The following is a 12,806-nucleotide window of genomic DNA, read 5'->3' on the forward strand; positions in this document are numbered from 1 at the left end:
TTTTGATTTTCATCATTTTAGATTTGAAAACGAATGTGCGAACACACTCAGTCCACATGTTCTGTACAAAGCAGAGCAGAGAGAAGCTGATAAATAAGAGAATCGCGTCGAGATATTTATGACAATCGTGAGCTGTCCTCCAGATCTCTCTCCCCCTCCTGAGTTCCATAAGGCACAAAATAATCATCAACCTAACAAACAGGGCTAAAAGGACAGACAACAAACTGCAGTGAGATCAGCTTCGCGCGAACCTCTATCGTCATCTAGTGGACAGGCTGTGGTGGCCATGCCTGTCCGTCTTGCTATTTTCTTTACATGTACCTACATTCGCTGTTATACACCTAATCTGGAGTATAAACATGTTAAATACGAGCATCATTTAGGAAATAAATAGACCTAGAGTTTGTTTGTGTTCTTTGTTTGTCCCTTCTCGTCTCAGTTGTGAGAAGTCATGTGTCTCGACAGGTGGTGCCGCTCTCGGAAGTATTCGTGGCAGATCGGGCAGGTGAGTTTCTCCTCCCTCCTCCTCCTCACCTGGGACTCCGCCGCGAACTCCTTCTTGTGGTGAGAGCGCATGTGGAAGACGAGGTCGGAGGTCATGCGGAAGGACAGGTTGCATTTGGCGCACCAGTTCTGCACCGAGACGCCGAACGAGGTGTAAGTCGGCGGGAGGATCGTGAGAGAGGACGTGGTCTGCAACTGGGCGCCAATGTTCCTGGACCAGTGCTCCGGTGCGTAATGGAAAGCGCTGTTTAACGCAACCGGGGAGGGCACCGTTTGTAAGTCACCGCTCAGGATGCTGGGTGCTATCAGGTTGTTGTATCCCATAACGGTCCTGGAGGTAAAAGCATCAGTCATCTCCTCTAGGCGGCTAGAGGGGGCTGTTGTAGCGCTGCTGAGATGCGCCTGGGGGTCAGCAGGGGAAGTTCTTTTACTCGGTTTACAGAAAGCGCTTTTCTGCTCGCCCTGACTGTTGGACAGAACCAGGGAAAATGCGCTGCTGCTACTGGAGTGCACGCCAGAGCTCTCTCCTGTTCTCTCTCTGTCGTGCGTAAAAGTCTCTTTGGCTCCCCTCACTTCGACAAAAGCACCATCCTTACATCCCAAATGATCCGGTTTAACGATCTTATCTGCTTTCAGTTTCCCCGCAGAGGAAGATGCGTCCCCTGCTGTCTGCTCGTAACCTTTAATCAGCTGTGTAATATTATCATCATTGGAAATGTTTGTTTTTTCTAACAGAACTGTTTTCCGGCCTTTGGGATAAAGAGTTTCCTCGTATTTCCTTCTCTTGGGAGAAATCTCTGCGTCCTCGTTGCTGCTGGGTTTTTTGTGTTCCAGATCTCTGGCGATGTTGTGGAAATCTGTCACTCGGTGTTGCCTCTTCATTTCCACGTGCTTGTGCCCGTAAACTTCGCGGCTCCAGGGGTCACTCTTTACTTGAGTGCACAGGAACCGGCAGTGGGCCAAGAAAGGATACTCGTTCTTGAAGACCTGGTTACATCTGCCACATTTGAATTCTACAAGAGACAAAAATGACATGAAGTGACTGTGCACAGATAAATCCACAGATTGCCGATAATCATGTATTTTGAGTGAAATACCAAAAACATAAGGGCTCATAATTAGAAGATGCTAGATGGTCCTCACCTTCACTTGATCCTCTGGTCATGTCTGTGAAGCCCAGTAGGTGAGACAGCTCCTGGTCGTACCACACCAGCAGCTCTTCCTCCTGTCGGATGTCCCGGGTGGTCCGCACATACAGCTGACCCGCTTTCAGAAAGGCCTCTGTGTTCTGCTCCTCTCCATTGCGCGCAGCCTGTACGAGCCGCAGCCAGGACAGCACCAGCGCAGAATTGCGCATGGCCTCAGGGTCCACCTGTTGACAGGAACCATTGATATTTTACTCCAGATTCAAAATGATCACCTTTTAATTTAATTTCAAAAGATAAATTGTTAATCTGGCAGAATTCTGTCAGCAGGTGGCACTTTTAATTATTCAGCTACTTATACAGGTTAGTCCCTTTGTTATAATAGTCAAGGCAGCAGTTTCCATTGACAACATAAGGCCATGTTCACATAAAAGAAAGAATGTAAATACATAAATGTGAAAATTCAGTCAAAATTAGCCCACAATGACTTAGCCTATATCATAACTAACCAAAGTAAAGAAATATTGAAACGTCCGTGTTTCATGACAACTGGCCACAGAAATGTACGACTCACCCTGAACACATAGGGTTTAGCTCTCTTGTCGCAGGACTTCTGCGCTATGAAGGCGATGGTGTCATAGAAAGTGTTTTGGAGCACACATGGACCAAAGCACATGCCTGCAGGGATGCTGCGCGTAACTATGACACTGCTGTAGAGATCCGCTGGATGCTGGAGGAATTTACTGTCACCGGTCCAGATGGACCGAGGCAGGAAAGTGTGATCCATCGTCAGACTGTAATAAAAAATAAAAAATACAAAGGTTAAAGAAAAACTGAGTAACAGTGCAGGTTTAAAATGGTTCAAAATTATTATTTCAAGGTACCATTTTAAATCACGAGGTCTAAATGAATCTTTAACGGATTTAAAATAAAATTATAAGAATTGTAACAACTGATGCACATTTGTAATTATTGGTTTTAGTCAAACTAAAAATAGAGAACAAAGCGCTACATGAAATAAAATAGAGTGGTGTGACATGCAGTTAGCCAATGGATTCAGATGCTCCAACCCCACGCTGAATTGTCCTGTGTGTAATATTGAAAAAAACTAATTGGTGCAACAGTGTTTTATATATTTTTTATTTTTCCTGTAAAAATTACGCTTCCCAACTGTGAAGCAGGCGCAGCCGGTGTCGAGGCAAAATGATTTCTAACGTCCTTTGTCTCTGTTTTTCAGTCGGTTTCTCCTTTTGTCTCCCCATCTGCCGTGGAGCCCAACTGCCTCCTCTGCGCGCAAGATGAGTTCAATACGTTTCTGTCAATTTATGAACAATATTAACGCACGAAGATTACGTGACTATTGATTCTGACCTCGCTGGTCAATAAAAAGTATCGGATCATTAAGGTTTTATTATTTACAAATGTGGACAGGTGACCGCGCGGAAGAATGGTCTGGTGCCAATCTGAAAATTCCAGTTTTGCCATTAAGAATAACGACACGTGAGTGAAGAAGAAAAAAAAAACATCGCACATCCCTGTGAAGAAAAGAGAGCAGAAGTGCATTCATAGTGATGCGTGTGGACTCACCCGCCGGACATGGAGGGGGATGTTTGTGCCGTGTGGCAGCAAGTTGCAGCTGGTGCAGTGGACCTCGGTAATGATGCCCTCGCGTTTCTTGGTGACGAGTTACTTATCCGGCTGAATCTTCCTCCGTACTGTCGCCCCTCTCCTCTCCCACTCCCACTTATCCCCTTCAGAGAGCGCACTGAAGCGTGGCGCATTGATATAAACACGTGCGCGGCCACGCACGCGCGCGCGCTCACACACACGCTTGAATATAGCCCAGTCCCCTGGCAAATTCTCCCTAGTCTGATTTACAGTCCTCTACATGAAGAGGGGCGTAAGAATGAAGGGAGCAGTGACAATGTGGCCGCTAATGAACATTTTGGGGTCTTTAGGATGGTGATCAATACAATACAGCATGCAGCCGGCTGATGTGGATACTGTGTCATATGTTCAGGGTTTAAACATGGGCTAATGTGCCCATGCAGTCTCTGCGTAATTGCTCAATTTGAGGTAACTTCCTAAAACCAGGAACCAAGAACACAACCTGGGGCAGTAGACCTCACGCATGGAGGCCTTTGCCAGCCTGCAGTAAGTCGGATAAAAAACATTATAGTGTGTTCATGCGCAACAGATAGCCGGGCTGCACTTCAGTCTATACACGCTATGTGGGATTCAAAGACACGTTTCTGGAAACAATAAATCAAGCTACACGCGATTTACACGAGCGGTTGAAACGGTCCTGGCTCATGTGGGCAGTGGGAAATAGTAAAATTGGCCACAGATTACATGACATGATGCAGGGTGGTCTGGGTCTGCCACCGGGCAAATGCATTATTCATAAACTAAATGTTTCTGTCTAATGAGCATTTAATGGATTATTCTGCATCAAAGCTTTGGATTGGGTAAATGTCCTGGTTGTTATCGAGCCAACTTTCTATAATGAGAAGCACATAAAAGCCTTGGATGAGGAGACCTCTGGCGCAGTCTGGTTTAAGTATAATTACAGGAGCTATAGGCTGAAGAGTAGCCTATGTTATTTAATGGTAGATCACATTTCCTGGAATTTCAATGACAATCACAGGAACCCTTTGAAAACTTTTCAGTATCTCATCCTGTCATGAGTAGAATTGCATCAGGCCCATAGACCATGTCTTTGCAGTTCCTGTTTTTCATTCGGGGGCGAAATGACTGAGTGGATGTCACCTTTGGAAATAGTCTATAAATTCAGAGACACGTAAAATTATCGAATTGGACTAATGAAAACAAGGCTCAAAACGATGGATTTATTATGACTTTAAATCCTTGTCCACGCGAATCCTGTTTGTTTGGTTTTAATTCTAAATACTATGAAGAACTTTAAAGCAAAAATACTGAGAAGCTCTGCATCAAACATCTTCAAATTAAATTGAATTAACCCTGGTTCATTAAATTTCAGGAATTGTTTCACGAAATGAAACAATTGAATTTTTTTTAGGAAGTTAAACTGAATTGTTTCAGAAAATGAACAAAAAACAAAACCGACTTTTCAAAAAAGACATTCTTGATTATTCCCCCCCCCCCCCCCCCCCCCCATCATCATCAAATGCTCTGCATCTTTATTGTGGGTAATCCCACCTCACACAGCAGCCTATCTGCTCAACACTTTTTATCATTTGTGGGGCAGGATTTTCCTCCTGTGGAAAAGTGGAGTTTTGTATCTCTCCTCGGGTGTCGCTCCTCTCCTCCATCCTGCCTGCCCTGCTCCAGTGCCTCTTTTTTTTTCCTCAGCTGAAAGAGAAAGACTTGAGGATCCCGGCTTAAACTGAACAAGAGTCCTGTGAGCTGAATGCGCTCGACCTAAGAGAACAGACCACCGAGAAACAAAGCCACACACGCAAAACAGTCGATTCAGAAACAGACGTTAGAGAAAATGTGAAGATCTTTAGTTGTCACAGTGTTGGAGCAGTCAACAGTAACCGGGAAAGATGGCGAGGACACAGACTCGCATGTTCCTCGCCTTGGCTTTGCTGGGAATTTTATTTCTCGATGTCTCGGTGAGAGGGGAGCTGCAGGGAGAGCAACAGGCGGAGGAGGAGGAGGAGAGGTCCTGTCAGGGCGCCTTCGACCTCTATTTTGTCCTGGACAAGTGAGTGTCCGATATTATTTATGGCTTTGTTAGTTTCTTATCGCTGCGCATTGCCATGCAACCGCCCAGTTGTTTGGAAACGCGGAGCGCATCAGTCGGTTTCAGTCTCTGTGTCTCTGTTTTTATAACGGTTAAAGATAAGAAGTAACCTACAAGTTTTAACTTTGAAAATCAAGAAGCACAAGTCTTTATGAAATGTCTTTTTGTATCACAGAATCAGTCTGAAGATAAAATAGCGGTTTCTTGTTTAATGGAATGAACTACGCGTCCGAAACCTTTTTTTTACCCCCTCATTGTTTGTGTCTGAGTGCCTTTGAGCACAGATATGCAGCATTGTATTTGAAATGAGAATAATATTGTAGACATTAGTGCATGCAGTTCTTTTCGGCCGGTTCTCAGTGGCGAGGCAGAAGCTTTACCCACGGGATGTGGGCAGGGCGAGCAGGATGGATATAGAGTTTCAGGCTGATGACGCCTGCGGACACAGCTGCAGCAGCTGCCCCACAGCGGTGCTGTGTGGCCGGGTGATCTTTCCTTTCAACTATTCTTCTCTCCATCCACTGTGGGCCGATCGTATCCTGAGCCGGTCATGTAGAGACCAGAAGCAGGCTCCATGCTCTGCTCTGTTGTTTTTCTGCGGCAAATTAGATTTCTCAGTACTGAATTTGATTAGGTTGATGCTTGTCATGGAACAAAAAAACACCAGAAAAACACAGCATGCATATTGGTACCACTCTCTAAGGCATGTTTTACAAGGTGCTTAAAAGTTGGAACTAGCGGCCTTTTTAGTGATTAATAAGATATTTATTAATAATTTATAGACCAGTAATAAGCCATGTGTAAGAACAACGTTTGGGTTGCCAAGTTATGAAAAAGCCATTGGTATATTGTGTCTCTTCCTGCAGAGTAACTTGCTTTGCCTTTTCACTAGCCAGCAACACACAGTTCAACCACTGTGAACCTTCCAGAAACAGGCAGCAGAATGTCTGAACTAAAGCTTATTTATCATACAATAACAATTTACAACCGCTATTGAAGTACATTTTATAAACTCTACTGTATATACAAGTGTTTATACTATATCTTTAAAAATCTACGCCTAACCTTGATCTTCGACTGATCCTAAAAGGGAATGTGTGTATTTATTTGATAGGACGCCATCGACGGTTGACTGCAAAGGAGAAATGAGAGAATAAGAATGACAAACAAGGGTTCTGAGGGTGATTTAGATCAGAGACCCTGCGATTACTAAAGACAGTTTAGACTTCTAATGCTGCCAGAAAGCCCACGACCCTGTTTCTAACATGAACATCAACTCTCAGACTAACCCTTCCTTCATGCCATTGTAACACTTTTTATCTCCTGAAACTCAATAGACTTTGGCACAATGTGGCACAGTTTGTGCACCAAGAGGAATGCACATTAGGCCACCTCACAGCCTCAGCATACATACTTGACTTATTAAAATCTCATGCTAATAAGATTTTTGAGACCTCTTGTTTTCACCACCTTTGTGGGCTGTGCAAGCGACGTGACTCTGCCAGTAATTATCTGTGTGTGATCTCTGCAGTCTCAGATTGTGCCGCTGTTTGTGTGTGCTCAGACATTATAATTGACATTTTTGTCGTATCTTGGCTCAAGCTGCAAGTTGAGATTATGTCCATGGACACAGAACAATCAAACATGTCGAAACATGCAAAGTGAGCAGAGCAAGAGAAAGAGAGAAAGAGACAGAGAGGGGAGGGGGGGAATAACACCCAAAAAAAACATAGGCATGGTTGAATTTGTGCTATTTCTGTAAAGGAATAACAGGTTGTAATGTCAAGAGAATAGATATTATTTATATATTTTTTTAAAAGAAGGACTGAGTGCAGTGATTTTGCAGCGACACAGTTAAACACTGTGGTATCTGTGTATGACATTTGGGAATACGGTGAGGTAATGGTTTAAAAAGGCCTGCTGTATGTCCTCGGTTGCCCCGGGCTCACTACCTATGAGCTGTGAGGTGGACACGCTGAGTGACATTTTGCTCTGGTTTCGACACATTTGATGATCTTTCAGATGTCCACGGCAACATCTGTCAGCCGCTCTTCAGTCTTTACCCTTTGCTTCAGAAAGTTTAGGAAGAGCCTGGGGAGCGTGGCACGTCACGCATGGCCAGGCCTCTGGTACGCCTCTGTTTATTTTTGATGGTCCAGACCTGCATGCTTCAGCAAGGCCTACGGGAAGCTGCTGATCTTTCTCCTGAGATGGCACCGACTTGTTGGCTGTTTTGCAGATCTTAAATGCCACACAGTGACCTAATCTAAAGTTTCAGTGGTAGAGAAAGGAGCAAAATCATACATGAGGGATGTTTTGAAGTGTCTCCACTGGTCTTCACTATTTGTCTTACTAACACGTTTGGCTGTGGTCTCGATGTCCAGAGGGTTATGAAGCATGCTGTGTAGAGAATGTGTGCGCTCCACTGGAAGTATCTCAGTAGACACAGAACGAACATTAGAAAATCTAAACTACCATCAGCTCCCCACATTCCTACGCTCCACGTCTGATCCACACCAAATACCAGGCTGCATTTTTCCTCTCTATCTGGTTTGCCCACAAATAAAATAATAGGCGTTGTGTTTTATGGTTGGGTTTGGAGCAGACAGTGGTTTTCACTGATCTGATTGGCAGCTAGAAGAGATTCTGCCCTCATATTATGCAAACTTTGGAAATACAGGTAGACAGGTGAAGAATAATTGCTAGATTTGTTGGATGATGGTAGTGATTTATATTTTTAATTTCTTTTAATCAAAGTAATAAAGTTAATGTACATGAACTCACTTTCAATTTAATTGTACATTTGCTGAGAATGAGAATTTTCATAATGCACACAGTATTTAAAATCAATTAAATTCACTTGCATCATGTTGAGAGGGATTATTTCTATTAGTGATCAATTCTTATTTCTAATTTAAAATAAATTTTTTTTTTAATCCAAAAAATGTAAGAAAATAATAAAAATGTGCAGAGTCCTATTTGCTTGTTTTATCTGAACAACCGTCCAAAAACCAAAAGATATTCACTGATATCTTCTTGAGAAACTGGAAGTGGCAGCTATCTGGAATATTTGCTTGAAAATTGACAAAAAGTCCATTAACTAATAATTTCTGCACATGGAAAAGGACTAATAATGCTAATATGGTCGACTCCTGCTATGTCATTCATACTCACAGTAAAGTCAGGTCCTTTGTCTCACTCTCAGTTTGATGAGGAGAACACCTTTTTTTTATTTTTATACTTTTGCTGTGTACGTGTATCAGTAAACACTGAATCTTGACATGAGGATTTTTTTGTCCAAGTTCCCCTTAGAGTCTCCTCTTACCACAGGGGTTTTATCATGCCCTCAATTCCAGGGAAAATGATGAGTAAAGCAAGTAGTGACTGGTTAAATAGGATGCACAAAAGAGCCATCGTGAATCTAAGTAGCTCACACTTTCACCCCGTTTATGACCCTCTTACACACACACACACACACACACACACACACACACACACACACACACACACACACACACACACACACACACAGCCCTTTGCTGAGTTTTGTGTATAAGCTGTTTGATGTTGCATCCTTCAATAGAAACTCACACACACTCACACTCACACTCACATTTACCCCCTGCTGAGTGTTACTCCTGCGTCCCTCTGTTGTTCATGTCACAGCCTTTTCACTCGGAGGACCCCCAACCTGTTGTTGGACTGGCTGTGCTCACTGGGACCATCTGTTCCCCTTCACAGTCACACACACATGCATGCATGCTCACATAAAATCAGATACTATACACACACACACACAGACACGGACACACAGGCCAGCTGCCTGCTACATGGTCCCTGCTAGAGGCAGACTGCTACATCTGTCCCTGTCTAACCTCAGCCCTCTGGCCCAGCAGCAATTAGCCCCCATTAGCAGCCCCCTGGGACTGGGCTTCATTAAGGAGACTGTCATGTCCAAAGCAGCATGTAGCAGGCTAACCAGCAGCTCTCACCGCTGACAGGTTGCAGTCCAAAGTAATGGAATGTGACGGAGCGGCCAGAGGAATGTCCTCAAATGAGTAGGAGATGAACTCTGACTGTTGTTCCTGAAACATATCTCCATCTAGTTTGCACAAATTTGTACAAAGCCCCACACAGCCTTTGAATCACATACTGTGAAAAGTGATGGCCCTGTTACACAGACAATACAGTTGCAGTTATTCCTTATTTTTGCCATACTGTTTTGTAGCAAAGGTAGGATTAAATCATTTTATTAAAAACCCCTCTGATAAAAAATCAAGTTTTTAACCTTGTTAACATGTCCATATGGTGTTTTTTTATATAATACAAGACACATCATGACAAAAATAACCAGTCAAAGACATGGCCGCGTATTTCCACCTTGGAACTGCAGTGAACCAATGACGGTCCCACAATAATGGCTTCAGACAGCCAGGCTTTCATTCATCTAACCTAAAGAACCAATCCTGTCAATCCCGGGGGCGGCCAAAATAAACCCAAACCCTGGTCAGTAATGAGAGTTTGCATTAGCCCAGCCACTGACACTGTGTCAGCCACTTCCAGTTGCAAGCTAGCAAACAACTTAAACGAATGAAAGATGCTAACTACGCTAACCGCTCTGATATGATTTCTAGTCACCGATTTTGGTGCACAACAGGCTCCTCGTGTCAGTCTGGGTCTGACTGAGGCTCAAAAGTCCCTTTAATGCTAACCATGATAATCAAAACCTTGTCAGTGCACAAAGCAAGTTTGCATTAGCACAGCCACCAACACTGTGTTAGCCACTGTCTGTTACAAGCTAACAACCAACATAAACAAATAACTACGCTTACCTTACTTGTAGGTCTTCTAGTTGCAGAGTTTGGAGCTCAACTCCTCGAGGCTACATCCACACAATTACGTTTTGGTTTGCGCCTGGCGTCCATACTACTTTTTCGAGGGGCTGAACTTTTGGAGAGCCTTTTGGAAACGCTGCTGGTCCCATTTTAGTTTGAGAAGTCCCGGGTTGCGTTAAGTCTGGATGGGTAGAAATTGAGACTTGTGTAAGATTACAGCTAACACCCGCCGTACTCCCTTATTGGGTCTAATCAGTCATGACTACCAGCGGTGAATGCAACACGGATGACGAATTACAAGCATTACTGACCTTGTTGTCTTTGCTAGCAGCTGTTGTGTAGTTCAATTCTCAATTTTAACGCCACAACCACCTTCCCAGTTCCTCCTTCGTAGTATTTTCTGCAACTAATCAACTGCAGAGTAGACAATATGCTTCCTGTTTACACCGGCAAGCGCATGCCCAGTGTATGTGAATGGTCATGTGATATGCGTTTTCAGGTGTGTCAGATGTACTTCCAGCCCATGGATGTAATATAAGAAATGATAATACATCCATGTTCTAGCCCCGGTTTTAGTTTTTTTTTCACTTTTTATGACGGAAAATCACGTTAAACAAAATTATTAATCATAGCGGATATTTTTACATTGTTTAAACATGTCTGGAGCATATGGTTATTTACGTTAGCATAAACAGCCATGCTAGCAGTTTTGAGGCTACTTAAACAACAATGCTTAAAGCTAAATGCTAACATCCGCATGCTAACATTCTGAGTAATATTGCTAATATGTTGATGTGTACTGCTAAGAAGAAACTGATGGGAATGTCTTGTTGTGGAGGTATCTGGTCATCAAAGTTGAGCGATTGTCAAAGTGATGTTCTGTTTTCTAGTAATGCTACATTTGATTTTATGATATATTGGCTGTGGATACTCATTGTCATCTGTGGCAACATCACATTTCTTCCTTAAAAGGTTGTGTTTTTGTTTTTCAGATCTGGGAGTGTGAAGAATCACTGGATAGAGATTTACTCCTTTGTGGAGCAGTTGGCAGAGAAGTTTATCAGGTACAAGCATGATTAGTCATTCATGAATCATTTGTGTTTTCGGGGGTGGGGGGGTTCTTCTGCTTTTGACAGTGTTAATGTGATCCAACTGTGTGTTTGTAGCCCCATGCTGAGAATGTCCTTCATAGTCTTCTCCACACGAGGAAACATCATCATGAAGCTGACTGAGAACAGGTAACAGCCACACCTGATCAACACCTGATCTGTCACTGTGTCTTTTGTTTGGATCTCTGTGTGCCTGTATCACGCAGGGATATCCTTTCTTGTGTTGTACTCTCTATCTGGGGAAACCAGATTTTTATTTATGCAACTCAAAATTTAATTGCTTACAAATTTCATCCAGCTTTAGGCTGTCTACCAGTACAAAGCAGTGCATTCAGTTTACTTCGGACAGCTTTGGCTGGGAAGTAACACTTGGATACAACTAGAGCCACAAAATTACTTGCCAGCTCAAACTGCTCCCTTCCTCCGTCTTTGTATCTACTGTATTGGGAACATTTCTCTATCTCTTTTCCGGAGAGATGCCTTCTTCCAGTGTATTTTATCAGTCTGTTTGTTTACCCCACAGGGATGCCATTACTGGAGGCTTAACAGCTCTGAGAAGGGTTATCCCTGGAGGAGACACATTTATGAATTTAGGCCTGGAGATGGTAAGGCACGGTTTAAAAACCCAACACGTTGGCAAAACCAGCCCAAATCACACTGGCTTAGTTTTTACTATAAGATTTTATTCTGGAACATATCAATTGAGGATTAATTGAACCTGACAGCTGGAACCAGGGTGAATTAGATGAAGTATGAGGAGTGGCTCAGATCATAAATGACTTGCTACCACTTGAAATTGCTGAGCTTTTCTGGACAAGTGTTAAAGTAAAATTGAGCATGATCCCACACATCCGCATGGTCTGCTTCTCAATTTTTTTAATTCAACCAGGAGCATGTTTTGGTGGTTAAAGATTAAGCAACATTTCCGCTGCTGACATGCAAGCAAGTGGTATATTCATCCAGCCAAGTATAGGAAAGAGCACTTACCAATCTTGAGTCATACAACATACTTGAAATAACACTTTACCGAATCACACTGAGCAAAGTGAGATTTGTGGGCTGCCTTTGTAACGTAAACAACCTGTTTTAATTCATGCTCTGGTCCTTGTATTGTCTGAAACCGTCCTCAGTCTTCTCGTTCACAAGCTTGACCAACACAATCTTTGCAATTGCAGGCCAATACCCAGATACATCAAGAGAAGCATGGTAAGCTCTGTTTAATACGCTCATTACATTAGCCTGCATTTTGCACATTGTTTCATAGAACATGAAAGTTGTCTGTTCTTCAGGTACGGCCAGCGTCATCATCGCTCTGACTGATGGAGAACTGAATGATTGGCAGTTTGTCACAGCTCAGCAAGAGGTAGGATGTGTTAGCAAGTAGAGGGGTTTTTTTGTGGGGAGGGGGTGGACAAAATATTGTGAACACTTGATGAAAAAGGAGAACTTGCTTTTGTGAGTTCAAAATATCACGTAACCACAG

At 43.2% G+C, this 12,806-nt stretch overlaps 2 protein-coding genes across 5 annotated transcripts in view; one reads left to right on the forward strand and one right to left on the reverse strand.

Annotated features, from left to right (window-relative positions):
- Positions 1–10,673, reverse strand: prdm8 (PR domain containing 8). 2 transcript variants are annotated; one of them, XM_056394851.1, is made up of 5 exons: positions 10,526–10,673; positions 10,212–10,395; positions 2,224–2,443; positions 1,648–1,876; positions 1–1,517 (listed from the first exon to the last, which is right to left on the reverse strand). In XM_056394851.1, the coding sequence occupies exons 3-5, from the start codon at positions 2,434–2,436 to the stop codon at positions 436–438; spliced, it is 1,524 nt and encodes a 507-aa protein (XP_056250826.1). In that variant the 5' UTR covers positions 2,437–2,443; positions 10,212–10,395; positions 10,526–10,673; the 3' UTR covers positions 1–435. The 2 variants fall into 2 exon arrangements, with proteins under 2 accessions (XP_056250826.1, XP_056250825.1); XM_056394850.1 differs by lacking the exons at positions 10,212–10,395; positions 10,526–10,673 and adding an exon at positions 3,237–3,400.
- antxr1d (ANTXR cell adhesion molecule 1d) overlaps positions 612–12,806 on the forward strand; it is a 27,560-nt gene continuing 15,365 nt past the window's right edge. Inside the window, exons 1-6 of one of the 3 annotated variants that reach the window (XM_056394848.1) lie at positions 612–731; positions 11,207–11,278; positions 11,381–11,452; positions 11,847–11,928; positions 12,499–12,529; positions 12,613–12,686. In XM_056394848.1, the coding sequence (XP_056250823.1) occupies positions 11,385–11,452; positions 11,847–11,928; positions 12,499–12,529; positions 12,613–12,686 (255 nt within the window). In that variant the 5' untranslated portion in view covers positions 612–731; positions 11,207–11,278; positions 11,381–11,384. Of the gene's footprint in view, positions 780–4,928; positions 5,341–11,206; positions 11,279–11,380; positions 11,453–11,846; positions 11,929–12,498; positions 12,530–12,612; positions 12,687–12,806 lie in introns of those variants that run through there. The other 2 variants (XM_056394847.1, XM_056394846.1) reach the window with 2 other exon arrangements.

This window comes from Seriola aureovittata, chromosome 14, assembly GCF_021018895.1.
Source record: "Seriola aureovittata isolate HTS-2021-v1 ecotype China chromosome 14, ASM2101889v1, whole genome shotgun sequence".
In the NCBI taxonomy this organism is placed as follows: Eukaryota; Metazoa; Chordata; class Actinopteri; order Carangiformes; family Carangidae; genus Seriola; species Seriola aureovittata.